Here is a 16,069-nt window from a genome sequence, read left to right as displayed (position 1 = left end):
AGCTAGTGGGGTTAGCAAACACGGATGGCAGATTGCGGATCGTGTGGATCCTACTTCCTGTGTCTCAACCGGCCGCCAGTGAGACTGGGGTGCAGGAAGACCCCTCGTTGGCATACTGACAGATGTTTGCTTTTGTGTCTCAACCAGCCGCCATTGAGAATATAGTGGTATGAACCCCCTATCCATGGCTCTGTTGTTGTTCTTTTTTAGACTCACCATATCCTGCGTTCTTATGCTGGGAGCGGGACCAGAGACCCTGCATTACAAATGCTAATGGCTTTAATAGTGATTAATAAAAAGTACATCAGACATTCTTTTCTTTTTCTCTCTTGGTATTTGAAGACTTAACCTCTTACTGTTTTCTGGCTTTGGAAATTTATGGACTGTTTTCCATGACTGGTTTTCATTTTTCATCCAGTCAGTAAGGAGTGCGTTCTGCTCTGCTCAGCAGTGGGCTGGGGGTGGGGGGTTCCGTGGTAAACAAAGGGACATGATACCTGGCCACACTTGGGGAAACAGACATTAAACTAGTAATCGTAAGAACAACTGCTTGGTGATAAACATAGTAAGGTCCATGAAGGAAAAGGGAACGTGGTCAGGAGGACGTCTTTGAAGACAGGACACACACAGGGGCACAAATTTGACTGATGGGTGGGAGGTGTGGGGACAGAGGGTGTTGGACAGAAGGAAGAGCAGACTTGAAGCTCTGAGACGGGAAAACCTTTTCAAAGGTATGCATCACGCACGCATCATCTTAGTTTTATTAATTCTTACCTATAGCTCATACTTGTATTATCAAAGTAGCTTCATCTTATGTCTCATGCGCCAAGATTTTTTTTTTTTAATATTGAAGGAATGTCCTTGTGGTAGGTGTTGTGTAATTATTATTTCTTTGAAACTAGCATGGAAGAAACTTGTGTTCTTTTGTTTCCCAGTCCAATAACACTTTTAGTGCTTTACAATCTCTAATTTTTGAAAATTCTTTCTATACTCCAAAGTTTGATGTACAGTTACCTTTCTGAATATTTTCTTCAATGAAAAAATGTTATTCATGTCTGTTTTGGATTTAAGATTCTAATCTCTCACAGTCTTGTTTCAAGGGTTTTAAAATTTTATATTATCTAATATTTTATATTCTATGTTCTGAACATTTACTGTAGATATTAGAACATGAGCAACTTATTATTTATACTCATCCCCTGTCTTTTCGTTCTTTTACCAAATATCCATGAATTGAAATACTTGCTGTTCGGGCTCCTTTTCCCCAGTGAGACTAACTCAGTGGGGTTTGGTCCAGGAGCAGTGCCTCCGTTTTGTAAGTAGAAAGAGTGACTCACGGAGAGATTAAATGACTTATGCATGACCTCAGTGTAATTTGGGAACTTCAGCCTGATACTTACTCCTTGATACCCTGTCTGCCACTTGGATCCAGTTTACATTTCAAAATAATTCCGATGAGGATCAAATCTAAATAAACTGGTGTGCGAATTAAATGACAACTAAGATGGATTCTCAGATAGCAAATACACATTGTTATTGTTTTTTTCCTTTGAGAACCACTAGGTTACAAATTGAAGGTATAATATGTATTTTAAAAATTATCTAGCATTTTTCTGCATTTTAGTTCAATTTTGTTGTAATGGATGATATTCCTCATTGATTAGAAAAGGAATATAAATTACTAGCAAAGTGGACTTTTCGGACATCAAAGATTTACCACATTTAACTTTATTCTTCACCAATCTTGCCTTAAAAAATAAGCCTTTTTGTTAATGTTCGTCTTCTCAGTGAGGGATTTTTTTTTTTTTTTTGTCTTGTCAGGTTTTGAGATATGATAAAGACTGGATCGTAAGAAAGTTGATGAGTTAATCGTGTTGTATATTAGACTTTGTCAGTGTAGCCTCTGGCTCTGAATAGTTCGGTTTCAAAACTTGGTTTATCTATTATTTGGTTCTTGGTCTGTGGAAAATTTCTAGATGGAATTGTTGCTGTAGTGACACATCCAAAAACTGTTTGGATGGGACTGTCCCAGAGAAGTGTGCTCTGTTAATTTTGGTATAGGTATATAATCTAGGCTACAAATTCTGAGTTTGTAGACAGCAGGTGCCAGTAGTTGAGGTTTCTAGTTAGAGGTCATTGCTAACTAACTACTAGTATGTCATGGTTCTCTACTAAGGCTTTATTGTTGTAAGGTTTTTTTCTATTGGGTTATAGGTGGTCAGTTATGAAAATGGGTTATGTGATTACACATTATGAATGTATTCATTCAACATATATTTATTGAGTGTCTTTTGCACGTCAGATACTGTTCTGGTGCTAGAGATGCAATGATTTAGATGAAGTCTCTGCCTTCATGGAGATGATAGTCTAATATGTAAACTCTAGAGAGACAGATAATAAACTAGAACATAAATAAATTATATAATTGTAAACAGTAATGCATGCCAAGCAGAAACTCAGCCAGAGTCGGATGATAGGGACTCAGGAAGGGGGGAGGTGACTATTAATCAGACCTGAGAAGGAGCAAGGATCTGTGGAGAGCGCATTCCAGGAAAGAGTCAGGAAATGGCCTGGCCTTGAAGCAGGAGCAAGCTTGGTGTGCCCTAGTCTTGGGGAGAGAGGTGGGAATGAGGTCAGAGAAGCAGGCAGAGAAGGGCACATGGAGGGCCAGAGGAAGGGACCTGCTTCTGGATTCTTTTCCTAGAGCTTCCAGGCTCAGAGTCAAAGCCTGAAAGGGGGAAGATGAGCAACACAAAGCAGAGGGTGTGAAATAGGAAATGAATTTGAGAAGTGAAAGGAATGATTATACATTGAGATTAGAGGTAGGTGGCTAAAGTTAGCATTGCTGTCAGGATAACCTGGTCAGAAGGAGGGGTTGTGGACCGCTCAAGGGACCATGGATGGGGCAGGTACAGCGACGCGGGGGGCGAGGTTCAGAGCACAGCTTTGGAGCCATGCTGCCTGGGTCCACTCTGGGCTTCATCACTTGCTCCCTGGGTGACTTTGGAAGCTACCTAATGAATCTGCACCCTGATTTCTCATCTCTCAAATGGGATAACAAAACGAATCACTTGCTCATATGGTCATAATGAAGACTCAACCAGGTAACGTAGGAAATCCTCAAGAAACAGTAGGTGTCACTGCTGTCGTCATCATTATTCATTTGCACGACTAGAGAGCAAGTCCTAACCTTACCATTTGTTTTCCAGATAGTTTCCAGATAAGCCAGCGGTTCTTGACTCTGGCTACATGTTAGGGTCACGTGGGACTTGCAAAAGATTCCGAATCCTAGGCCTCAGCCTCAGGCAGTGAAATCAGAACATCTAGGGGTGGCTCTGGCTTTTGTGCTTTTTTTTTTAAGAAAGTCTTTTAGGGGATTCTGACTCACACCCAGGATTGAGACCCACTGATAGAAGCATAAACACTTTTAGGGAGGTCTAAGAATATGGTTGTCGAGGTAGCAGCTCAGGAAAAACTTTCCTTCAGGTGGTTGATTTAATTTTGACAGAAGGTCTTAGCTAGGATGATGGCTTATTTTCGTTCTGTTTTTTCTCAGTTCCTATGTTTTGACTGTCACTTCTCATTTTCTAGGTATGTAGGAAATCTTCCAAGAATATTTGACTACTCTCCTTTAGACCCAACACAAGATTTCAACACACAGATGTAAGTGCCCAACTGTAGTTTTTTAGAAAAGTCTCCAATAAAGTGTTCATAGCGGTTCCCTCTGGGCTCTAGAATTAAAGGCAATTCTTTTTTCTTCTTTGTTTTCTGTATTTTTAAAAATCTTCTAAAATGAGCATGTGTTACTTTTATAAGAAGAAAAAAATTAATAAAATTATAAAGTGCTGAGGAAAAGTTGAAAAAGGAATCAGTATCAAGGAGAATCAAGTAAATTAGTTATTTGTGAGTACTTGAGATAAAGTGGTTCACCTAAATAGTAGCTGTACTTACTGAAATTCATAGATAATTTTAATACCTGCAAGTGGAAACAACAATGACCTTTTTGTTTTTGCTTCTCCCTCCTTGTCCAGGACTAAGTTAGGACACGGGCTTCTCTCAGGCCAGTATTCAAAACCTCCAGTGAAATCTGAACTCATCGAGCAGGTGATGAAGGAGGAACATAAGGTATGTGTCCGAGTGATTGCCACGTTGGTATGTAGGGAGGAGGGACCTTCACCAGCTAGAATGTGGATTTCCTATGATTTGGCAAATGGTGGCCATAAATTTAGCAAGCTGTCAGAATAGCTGTTTCATTTCTGAGTGCAGGGTGTCTGCATACTCTTAAAACGTGGGAAGGAGCAACCCGGGGTGGGGTTTCTAGTGGCAGTTGCTGCATGGATTTTATGTGATTGCCATCGTTAATGGTCTTCAGAAACGATATTCTTCATAAAATAGAGCTGAGATGGAAGGAATAAACTGTATAAAAATATAAAGATTTTCCCCTCAGTAACAGTCTTGGCCCTTACAGTGTCTTTCTTCTCTTAAGCCTCATCTTTGTTGGCTAGGGTTTCTCAAGAGGCCGGTTGTTAGAAAGACAACACCCACATTCATAGCCCCCTCCCCCCCAACTAAAGCTGAGGATTCGGAATTTCTGGGGAGGGCTGGGTAGTCCTCATTTTTGGTAAGCTGCCAGGGCATTTGTAAGCACACTCAAGTATGAGAAATGCATTTGGCCATTTAGTCACTGTTAATTGATAGAGTAATGGAATGATGTGCGTCATCTCCTAAGAGACAGACGTGCTTTTCCGCGTGCTTGAAGGATAGATAGGCCACTGACGCCTGCGTGGGCTGCTCTTACGCAACTCTAGAGGGCGCTACTCCCAACCTGGTCTGGTTGCGTGGTGGTGGTGGCATCCTGCAGTGCAGCGCGCAGCTGTACGTGGCGGCCCTGGCTCCTTGCGCTTCAGATGTCCTGAATGGAGTGCACGGCCCACGTCCCCACACCTGCTCTGCCTCCACGGGGCCCGGTCGTGTTTTAGTGGGCAACTTCTTCCCATTCTGTTTCTCGAGTGTTTGACGTCTGTGCTCCCATCTTGAGTCAGTCATCCTTACCTAATGCCTGCAGACTGAGCAAGAATCAAAAGGAAATCAACTCTTTTTTTTTTTTTTGCAATGTAGCCAGTTAGTTGGGAAAATGGAGCAAACGGGGAAGGGAGTTTATGAAGGGCACATACATTGGCAGTGTTTGGGGGTGGGGAGAAGGAAGAAGGTGGCGAGGAGGGTGAAGACGTGTACAGGCGTTCTGAATGGCTAGGCCAGGAGACCGAAGTGTTGTGGGGCAGGAAGACAAGTTCCCCAGATGCATTGCTATCCGGCCTTGCAAGATAATGAGTTTCCTTACCCACCCAAGCCAGGAAGACCCTCATCTGGGATGCAGTGGAGGAGATGGTTTGGGTGTAGGGCAGGGATGTGGGGTTATCCAAGCTTCTCCTACCTCTGGGTTCCTGTAAAACTTTGAAGAGGTAATGTGAAAAAAACTTAAAAAAACTTGCTTTAAAATTTTCTGTTTGATGACATTTGTCCTGGGTTTTTAACCCAAGCTGTCTCTTTGTGGGCCACTCTTCGGGCAGAGTCCATTCTCCTTGGTGGCGAAGGAGACTGGCTTGGGACTGAGGAGCCTGGTTTCCATGTAACTTTTTCATCTCAGCCATCAAATGGCAGAATTGGTCTAGGTGGTGCTTGTGAATATTGCAAGTGTGAAGGACCCCCTCTGTTATAAAAAAAAAAAATCTGTGTATATTACATGACTGTTGTGCTTTTGGAATCTCTTCCTTTGAGGAAATGTGAAATGAAAACTCACCAAGTTAGCAATGTTGGGAAGTAAGGTTTGGTTTCGTTAATATCACAAGTCCTTTTACATTAAGAAAAAAAGTAGTTCTTATGTGAGCAAGGCAGTCTATGAACAATAACGGCTTGGGGCCCCTGCTCTCCCCCTGCCTTGGGATTTAGTGCTGGGTTAGTGCAGTAGCTCTGTGATCTGCAGGGGTCTGAGGCTTGCTGGTGCGAACCCCTGCTCTGTCTGGCACAAGCTATGTAACCTGGCAACATTTGGGCTGTATCTGTCCTGCAGGTGAGTTTTGCTTGGTCCACAGATAAATATCTGCATTTCCAACTTCTTTTAAAAACTCAGAACCTCTGGCAATTCCATGCCCGAAAGAAGTTGGTTGGAGCTGAGGACAGCCCTCTGTTCACAGGACACACAGTCCCCAGCTGGCTCCAGTCCTTTTGCGATCCCTCACCTGGCTACTAGGCTGGGTATTTGGATGTATGACCCTTGATCTAGATGATTCATTAAATGCTTTCCCTGCTCTGAGATGCCACGGTCCCTTTAACATTCAAAATGAGCTTGAATTGACCAAATAATTTTCTTGGTGGTCCCAAAGGTATCAGTTTCAAGCTATGACGTGAATAGACAAGTAATTCATAGTAAAATCTCCACTCCCCTTGACAGGGAGGGATTTACTTTATGGGGCATCCAGGATGGTCACTGGCAATTGGTTTCAGAGAAACCAATTTGTGAGAATCTTTCTTCTCTCAGGTATCAGGAGCCTGTTGATCTTGTCCCAGGCCTGGGCATTTGTGACTTGTACACGAGCCTAGAATGCCTCAAAAGGGGAAAGAAGGTATGCCGAATCAGGGAAAAGGATAGATTAAGAGAGGAATGCCGAATCAGGGAAAAGGATAGATTAAGAGAGGAATGCGTGATGGAGGGGAGTAAGCATGTGAGACGGGTCAGAGCCATGTGGCGGGAATGCCTTTTTATAGGGCCACCACCACCATGATGCAAATACTAACATTATATAGTACTGATGAAAGCCCAGGTCTTCCTTTGTGTTCACTGATGCAGAAACGGATGCTCAGAAACCTTGCCTAAAGTTAAAAGCTAGTGAGTGGGAGAGCTGGGCTTTCCACCAGGCAGCCTGACCCCTGAGTCTGTGTGTCTGACCACTACTCTATCCTGCTTCCCTAACAGTTGTTGCAGTACTTGGTGGTGGTGGGTGGATGGCAAAGGGGGGGCTTCGAGTTTGCAGAAGTACCATGTAGCTCAGTAACTTGGGTTTCTCACCTCTGTCTTATTATACTCGTATCTTGGGTCATTTCTAGAATATATACTTCCTGGTGTTAAGTGGGCCTGCTATAGACCAAGGGGAAAGCTAGTTTTTATCAATGCATGCTTAATACATATTTTCATCTATAAAAATGTTTGCAGTGTTTGTGTGGGACACTGCCATTTCGACATACATTTTTGAATTGATTTTTAAAATTAACTTGTGTCTGTAGTAGGTAGATAAGACCTCCTCACTATAAAAGGATACTTTTTCTTCTTCAAAAAATATATTCCTGATTTTTATGCATTCTAAGACAGTGCTTTCACACATTTTAATGCTGACTATCGTATAATTTATTTATCCTTCTGAAGATAACATGTTTTAAACAATCCTGTATTCTGAACAAACTTTGTTTCTTAAGTGACAATTCATTCGATTTCCCATCTAAATAATCCTTGATACATAGTTGCTGGTCTGTTTTTTATCAGCATGAGGTAACCAGTGTTCTACTTGGAGGTAATGTAATTTCAGCCCCAAACGAAGAACTTTGTTTTCATTAACCTCCATTTTCCCAGGTTGGGCAAACGTAACCTTTCTAACTCACCTTTTCAAATATGAAAAATAGCTTAGGGAATGCCCTCTGTTCCTTTAGCTTAGGAGATTTGAGGTTTGAACCTGGGTTAGGAACGGCTGGTCCAAAGTGTAAGTTTAAAAGTTTAAATCAATAGACAGTATACTCCTGTGTATTGGGGACAAGCTGAGATGGGTCTTTTTCTCGTTCCTGTGGTCTCAGCAAAAGTAAATACTTGACAAGTGTTGCTCTACTGTGATACAAAGCCTCAGTCTTGCTGCTTGTTTATTAATTAAAGCGTTAGGCTCGGGGGAATATGAGTGGCTAGTCGGGCTGTCCTTTGTGTGCAGTGTTCAACAGAAAGTTCTCTGTGAGCATTTGGGAAAGATTTTTGAACACCATAGTCCAGTCTGTAATTTTAGCTCATCAGTTTTGCAATTGCTGATGGAGAAAGTAAGTACAGTATCCTATAAATACAACAGGTTCCTTAGGCGGTTGCTATTTTGGAAGCTATCTGGGGCTCCCTCTTACGCAGTTAGTTGCCAGGACCAGCCCTTGCTTTAGGCGTGTGAGGGCCAGCTCACTGAGAGAGTGTGTCAGAAGTGTGTCAGGGCAGCTCACAGAGACAGTGTGTCAGAAGTGTGTCAGGCCAGCTCACAGAGAGAGTGTGTCAGAAGTGTGGCAGGCCACCTCACAGAGAGAGTGTGTCAGAAGTGTGGCAGGCCAGCTCACAGAGAGAGGGTGTTGGAAGGCAGGCTGGGTCTTGGGCGACTGGTGTCTCCCTTTCATCTTGTGTGGTGATTGGCCCAGAGGGGACACTTGGGTGATCTTTTGCCCAGGATTGCTCTAAAGATTGCTTCCATGAGGTATCGTTTAGCTTGTGTTTCTTATACACTAGAAATCAGATCTGGAAATTTGATTAGATTCAGGCTCAACTGTTGTACAGACTGACTTTCTAATATACAGGATATGAAGTGGACACAGTAATAGTTGAACATGGGAGTTTGTGAGACCTCTCTTCTGAAATCAGATGGCACTGGTGTGGGGTGTGGTTGTGGGCAGATGGGGACGACGATGGTAAAGGCAGTAGGTGTGCAACAGCTGAGTTTGAGCTACAATGCTCAAACCCAGCTGGGAAAGCCAGAGACTGGTCTGCAATATGATGTGAAGACAGAGAGGTACCATCTCTCTGGTTAGGAAGCTTTTTTTCAAATAACTTCTCGATGATTGACAATCCTCAAGCTATAGCTTGACTATTGAACGAAGAATTAAGGAAGGTCAGTCGAGGGAAAAGAAATGAATGGGCACAGAAAGAGAAGAAACATGGGAGGGGGATGAATGAGGCCAGGCCTCAGTTCATTCTGAGAGTCTAGGGGTTTCTGGGCTTTTCACCAGGGTGTCTCTTAAAACTTCTCTTCCCAGTTCTATGACCCCTCAGTGGCACAGGCAGCCTTTCAGAATTTACTGACTTGCTGAACTTTTCAAAGCAGCTGTTTTTGCGGGAGACTGGTAGACACTTTAAGCTCGAAGCATAGCTTGTAAGAAGTAACAGGATCAGGAGCAGGCAGTGAGTGCGTGCTGACGTGAGAGCCCAAACAGGAGCACACGATGCAAAAGATTCCTTCCAACTGGTGCCCCTACACTGCTGAGTGTGGGGAAATAATTGCTGGGCTGGCCTGTAGTGTTGGCCCCAGAGGTGTGTGGGTTTGAAGAGCGCGTACCCAGAGTCCAAGACATACTTTCTGTGTTTTTGAGCAACTGGTAAGATGGATTCAGGGTCATCAGAGATGAGAACTAGGCACATGTGTGCAAGAGGCAGTATTAGGACAGGAGAGAGAGAGAAAGGGGAGGGGAGGGAGGGGAAGAGAGGGACTGACTTTTCTAGCTGTGTGATCCTGGGCCAGTTACTTACCATCTCTTTGCCTGTTTCCTCATTTGTCAAGTGGAGAAAATAATACTAATCACCTCATAAGATTGGGTGAGTTTAGTAAGATTCACATATAAAGTGCTCAGAACTATGCTTGGACCTAGTAAGTATTCATCCCAGTACCCAGAATAATGTTCGACGTTTTATAGCACTCCGTAAATTTCTGTTGAGTGAATCAATGAATGTTAGCCACGATGCACAAAGATAAGGATTGTTTTTGCATGCTTGTATTGGCTGATACGATGTAGAGATACGTCAGCATTGTGAGTGAAGAAAGTTATAATTTTACAGTTTTCAGGAGGTTCATATACAAGTAATAAAATTAATTATCAGGTATATATTGGTCTTTACCTAGCCCTGGAAGCACACCTGAAGCCAAGTGTGTGTGTGTTAGCTGGTCATTAATGTACAGGTTCCAAGTCCTCAGATGCCCAAATGCTGCCACTCTGGGGACTTGTCCTGTAAGAGCTGCTAGCACTGTTTCAGATCCTCTGCAGTGTTCTTTCACATCTGCTATAGGTCTCTGTATCATCACTCATCTTCCCCATTGTCTGTCAGCTCTCGGGGGGAGACACCCCAGTCGTGCTCTGCAGTGTCTGGGGTCAGTTAATGCTGGATGACTAGATCAGATATATTTTCAGCAAGACAGGAAAATTCACCTGAGTTTTATTAGAAACGTTGCTTAGAACATGTGCGTTGGAGAGATTTTATATGTAGAGCCGCCCCTTGGCTGCAGGGAGATGGCTGTGGGAGTTTTCCTATCGCCTATTGCATCTGACTGCATGATTGTGCACACCCGTCATCGTCTCCAGACCTTAGGTATTGACCTGGAGACATGGCCTTCGCTGGCCAGACTGCAGTCAGGCTGAGGAGATAGGCCAGAAGCAGGCTGAAAGTGAAGGGAAGTAGGGGCGTTTTGCTCTGTGCCCAGTGATGGCCCAGTTAGATAGCCAGTTGTCTGGACCTCAGAGGAAGGGAACGCGGCCTAGAAGCTGAGCATGCTGAGCTTTTGTGAAGAAGCCGGTGGGACAGCGGCCACACATTTGCAGATAGCGTATGAGTTAACTTCTTTTGCGTGTCCAGGTGAGGTTTGTCTCACTGAGACCTACTGTGTGTTACAGCTGCCACTCTGTTTTTGCTGCAGCGAACCTGGGCCTGAATCAGAACCTGGAGTTCATTCTGGCTCTGTTCTTTGTTAGCTGCGTGATAATCTGGTCTCGTAAGACCTATCTGGAACCTCTCTGCCAGTCTCAGTTTCCCTAGCTATAAAATGGGGACAACGGTGGGACCTTCGTGTAGGGTTATTGTATTAAATGAGGTGACATGTAGCACCATTATTAGGTGAACTGAACTTGGAGGGGACTCAGGAAACAGCGTTGCCATGAGCCCACCCTGTCCTCAGAGGCCATGTGGACTCTTCCTACTTTGCCGCCTTACAGCGTCTCAGGCCGATCGCCCAGATTTCCTGTGATTTCCTGCATGTTACCCGCTTGAGGAAGCCAGTTTAAAGCTTCTCCCCTTACCAAGCTCAGGAGCCTTGGAAACCAGCAGTGGTACAGCAGGGCCAGCACTGGCATCCTCTGGTATTTTTTTGTCCTTACTCCACCTCTCTGCCTCCTTCCACCCCCTCGGGCCCCTCCAGAGTCAAGATCAAGGGACGGGAGAGATTAGAAAGGCCGAAGAGCCTCCCACTGAGCTAGTGTGTTTGGCTCCCTCTTGGCTACTGTGTGTCTTCTGTCATGGCCGGCCTTTTTGTGGGGCACATTAGTGGTGTTTTTAGAGAGGCCCCCGTCTTGTTTCCTCAGGGACCTCCACAAAGACCCTTCCTGATGCCCTATCCAGCTGACCCGGTAACCCCCGCCCCCTGGCTACTGCCCCGAGACTCCGTGGCAGGCTGACCTCCCATCATCTTACGTCGTGCCCTTTCTGAAGGAGCCTTCTAAGCTATCCTTTTAGCCCTTGGGGAAAGTTCATAGGTCCTTGTCCTGCCAAAGATGTCTACCCACTCTTCCCACTCTGCCTTCCTGACCGCTGCACCGGCGTCCTTCCACGTCTCCAGGCGCGGGATACACTCCTGGGAACTGCTGTGCTCTGCTCCACAAGAGCCCAGGGCAGGCTCAGGAGCAGCCTGCAGTGGTGGCCTGGGGCAAGCAGTGCTATAGCCTTTTCTTGCAAGTACCCCAATCTCTACTGGGGTTCTCTCCTATTCCCTCTGGGGAGGGAAGGGAGGTGCTGTAGAGCTCACCTCTCCTTTAACTTTTTTCACAGGACGTCCTCTCCCTAATGCATCTCTAGCCTGATCTGAAGTGGGCTGTAATGGACCAGTTTGGCCACTATGTAGCAAGTCCTGAGAAGATGGACCTAGTGTCTCTCTTGAGAAAGTGGATTTTTACTTTTGAGTCAACAGGAAGAGTCCCATCCTAGTCTCACATCAGGCTCAGAGTGCAGGGCCTGGTACATACTAAACATCCAGTGCATGTCAGCGTTATTCTTATTTACCTTCTGTGGGCCTCCATTCTCTCATCTGGAGATCAGGGCTGATGGTAATCCCCACTCTGCTTGCCACTCAGTGCTATTCATGGGTATGAAAGTACTGTAAGTTGCTTTTATTTTTATATTTTAGCCTCAACAGAATGGGATCTCTCCACGCATGTTTAAGGCCTTTGTCAGCAAGAGTCATCCGGAATTCTCCTCCAATAGACAGCAGGATGCCCAGGAGTTTTTCTTACACTTGGTGAATCTAGTAGAGGTGAGTCAGTCTTCAAAATCGCTCAGAAGGGTTGTAAGCAGTGTGCCCAGCCCCTAGGGGCAGCCCACTCTGGCGTGGCCAGAATGCCCCCCCCCCCCCGACACCTAAACCTCTCACTGTCAAACTCTGTCAGACTTGGCTTCTTTGAGGCTTCTCTGCTCTGCCCACCTGACGTCATCACGCCGCGTGCCCTGTTTTCTGGGCGCTCATGGGTCGCCCTGTTCTCCTTTTAATTTGTATGTGTTATAGGTGTATTTGTCAGTTACTGTACTTTTTCTTTTCTTTCTTTTGGTGACAAAGCTTCTTGAGAGTTCCATGTGGTATTTGGTGTCCTCCTGCCACCACTCAGAGGTGGTAACACTGCTCACAGCAGAGTTGAATCACATTCAATGCTGTGGTTTTTAAAAGCCACTGAGAATTCATGATGAAAGCCTTTTTTCCCCCTCTTAAAAAACCTACTTTTTTTTCTGATTACCAATGTGTTCTTTGTGGAAAATACAGAAAAGCACAAAGGTGGAAATAAAAATCACCCATAATAGCAGCCCCTACAAACAACCGGTGTTAACATTTTGGTGTCTGACCCACCCGTTATTCTCCAGGTGCATTTATTAATTTCCTACATTTTGTTTCTAAGCAATGTTTTCCACTTCACCTGCTGTGAACATTTTGCCATGTCATTGCATACTTGAATGCAGCATGATTTCTATTTTATTTATGAATAATTTATATGAATACATTAATATAATCACGGCATCCATTGGTTTTATTTTTCCAGGGCAGTCCTTTCTCTTTAGTTTCACTTCCTCATCCCCTTTCTTCTAATTCCATCTAGGTCAGTCCCTCTCCCATGATTTTTAATGGCTGCATAATATTAATTCACACGGTGAATCATAACTTATTGAACCCATCCCCCATTTTTGGAGTTTAGATAAATACCGTTGTTTTGCTTTTAAAGTACTCTGGTGAAATAGCATGCCCAGAGGGAGTATTTTATAACACCAGGTCTTTACATCAGAGTTATGTTTGATTTTATGCTAATTTTTATTTATGGGTTAATATTCATAAATTCATGAACCTGATGTATTCCAACCTTCAGAGGAACCGCATTGGCTCAGAAAACCCAAGTGATGTTTTTCGGTTTTTGGTGGAAGAACGCATTCAGTGCTGTCAGACCCGAAAAGTCCGCTACATGGAGAGGGTGGATTACCTGATGCAGTTACCTGTCGCCATGGAGGCAGCAACCAACAAAGGTAAAGGCTCCAAAGTAGGACATTTGCCGTGTGCTTCTTCATCTGTGAAAACCCTCGAAGCAGAGATCATACGGTTTAGTCACAGCACAATTCTGTCAGGAGTAGACCCAGCCCAGATGGTGTATGGTTTGCACATCTCTTTTCATCTTTTCTTCAGTCCCCATGTGACTTTCTTTTGAGAACAATCAAATGCATCACAGATTTTTGCGGATGGGTTATGGATGGAACCTATTTAACTGCCTATAAATTTGACCAACTGGTTGGCTTGGAATCAGCTTAATTTGGGGGAAAATATTTGTAATTGCACATGTGGAAAATTCTTCAATATTATCACTCATAAGTTCTGCTATAAAGTCTGAGGGAAATGATCAGAACTGCATTTTTTGATGTGAGACATTCAAGTAGAGGACTCTTAAAAAAATCCCACTTTCGCATCCGAGTATTTCCAATGCCTCTTGTAGGAGATGAAGTGTGACGGGGCTATTTATAGGCCGAGGCCCATAGAGGGGTCTCTGGACTTTGGAAGCAGGACGAAGGCCGAGATACTGCCGCCAGGTTGGGGTCTGAGTGGAAGTTTCCTGCAGTCAGTCTAATCTGGTTCTTCCCAAACAGAACAGATAAATGATATTACTTAGAATTAACATTTTAGAAGCAGAAAAAGTAAAAATATCTGCTAGGTTGCTTCTCTCCCATGAACAGGTCATTTCTGTAAAGACCAACAGTTCCCTGGGTACCCTTTTTCCTCTTTTTTGCGGGGACAGTTACTTGATTGTGCTAATTGGAAAGTGGTGATTATCATGTGTTTAAAGTGAAATGATTTCCATTTTCTATAAGCTCATGCTGCTTTTGACCCGTTTTTAAATACTTACCCTTCATACAAGGTAGAAATAAGGGTGAGGGTCTGTCATTTGTTTCCTTCTTAGAATTAGGCTTAATTGCTTTCTCTTGCCAACCTTGGGGCACTGGCTCATGTGTTCCGCTCAGTTTTATGATCCTGTTTAACTCGCTGTGTATAATTTATGAGTGGGGACTATTTTGTTCAGAAAGGTGATTGATAGCTTAGTCTCTAGATACTGATCGCTGGGAACACCGAACGCTAGCGTCCTAGATGTAAGTACATCATACACTGACGGTGGACTGGGGCGTGAATTTTGAAAGCACAGTCTAAGGAAACACATAAGTGAATACGCGTGCCTAAAAACTGAATCAGGAGTTTTTTTTTTTTTTAAACACAAAAGGAGTTCCCAGAGAGACCCACTCAAAAATCTATATAAAATCTTGACTTACAGGTAGTTTCCAGGAGCAGATGTGTTGACTCTTGGGAAGTTCACAGCACACTCACTTCTTTTCCCCTTGGTGTTTAATCATTTGACCAGAGCTAGTGTAGGAAGGCCTTCTAGGTGGGTTGCTCTGAAATCTAAGGTGTGGGTAACCTCAGCCCAGAGTTGGCTTGCAACGTCAGTGTTACCTGCTGTGTGCCGGTGGTTAACTACAGTCCTAGACTTCCTGCTCCTTGACCTACCCCCTCCCTGGCCTCTAATCATCACGAAGGGCCCAGGAAGAGGTGATCCCTCGGGTGTCTTTCAGTGTGAAATTCTCTGGTGTGAAGACTCTGATTGAAGGGTGACGTTTGGGTAAACCAGCCTTGACCTCTGGACGAATGAGAAACCAGGTTTATGCATCAGTTACGTCACACATGTGGTCTGAACCTCTCACCTGGGCCAGAGTTCACAGTTCCCTCCCATCAGTCTCAAAGGGGAAGAGGAAAAAGAAATATGAATGGCTTGATGCAGCCTATCAGTGCCATCCAAGACACCCTAAGAACAGCTTTTCTGTAGGCTTCTCTGGAGTGGTGAAGGGCAGCAAGTAAGCAACGCTGTCCCACCCAGCCCATAAGCCTTTGGGGAAGATTGTCCAGAGGCGGTGTTTCTCATGTCAAGAAGATATGAGCGATTGCAAAGTCTCTCATTTGGTCTTTTATGCAGATGAACTGATTGCCTATGAATTAACGAGAAGGGAAGCAGAAGCAAACAGAAGACCCCTTCCCGAGCTGGTTCGTGCTAAGATACCATTTAGTGCCTGTCTTCAGGCCTTTTCTGAACCAGAAAACGTTGATGATTTCTGGAGCAGTGCCCTACAGGCAAAGTCCGCGGGCGTGAAGTAAGTGTGTGTGTATGTGTGCTTGGGTGGTGGAAGTGGGGTGAGAAGAGGGCCTTGAGAGGCAGGAACTGAGGCAGGGGAGGGGTGGCAGAGTATTGTATGCGTCTGCGCATGCTTATTTGTGGGTGGTGAGATGGGATTATGATTCACACAACCCTAGGTGTCTTAGACCCCACTTCTGTGAGACCTAGCCAATAAAACAGGCTTATAATCTATATTATGTGCTAGGGAGGGAATAATTTTTGTTTTGTGTTTTGTTTTATGGGCCAGTAGTCAGGAGATCTGGATTCTTCTCCCATGTCCACTTCTCTGCTTATGTTCTGTCCCGGGGGGAAGTTACCACCCAATGTCCTTCTTCCACCT

At 44.3% G+C, this 16,069-nt stretch overlaps 1 protein-coding gene across 1 annotated transcript in view; it reads left to right on the top strand.

Annotated features, from left to right (window-relative positions):
- Nucleotides 1-16,069, top strand: part of USP13 (ubiquitin specific peptidase 13) — a 104,472-nt gene that overhangs the window by 57,633 nt on the left and 30,770 nt on the right. Inside the window, exons 9-13 of the mRNA XM_033135075.1 lie at nucleotides 3,592-3,663; nucleotides 4,032-4,125; nucleotides 12,171-12,296; nucleotides 13,393-13,546; nucleotides 15,532-15,706. Of these exons, the coding sequence (XP_032990966.1) occupies nucleotides 3,592-3,663; nucleotides 4,032-4,125; nucleotides 12,171-12,296; nucleotides 13,393-13,546; nucleotides 15,532-15,706 (621 nt within the window). The remainder of the gene's footprint in view (nucleotides 1-3,591; nucleotides 3,664-4,031; nucleotides 4,126-12,170; nucleotides 12,297-13,392; nucleotides 13,547-15,531; nucleotides 15,707-16,069) is intronic.

Source organism: Rhinolophus ferrumequinum, chromosome 2 (genome assembly GCF_004115265.2).
Source record: "Rhinolophus ferrumequinum isolate MPI-CBG mRhiFer1 chromosome 2, mRhiFer1_v1.p, whole genome shotgun sequence".
Classification (NCBI taxonomy): Eukaryota; Metazoa; Chordata; class Mammalia; order Chiroptera; family Rhinolophidae; genus Rhinolophus; species Rhinolophus ferrumequinum.
The sequence above is the reverse complement of the archived record's forward strand: the minus strand, read 5'-3'. Positions and strand labels throughout refer to the sequence as shown.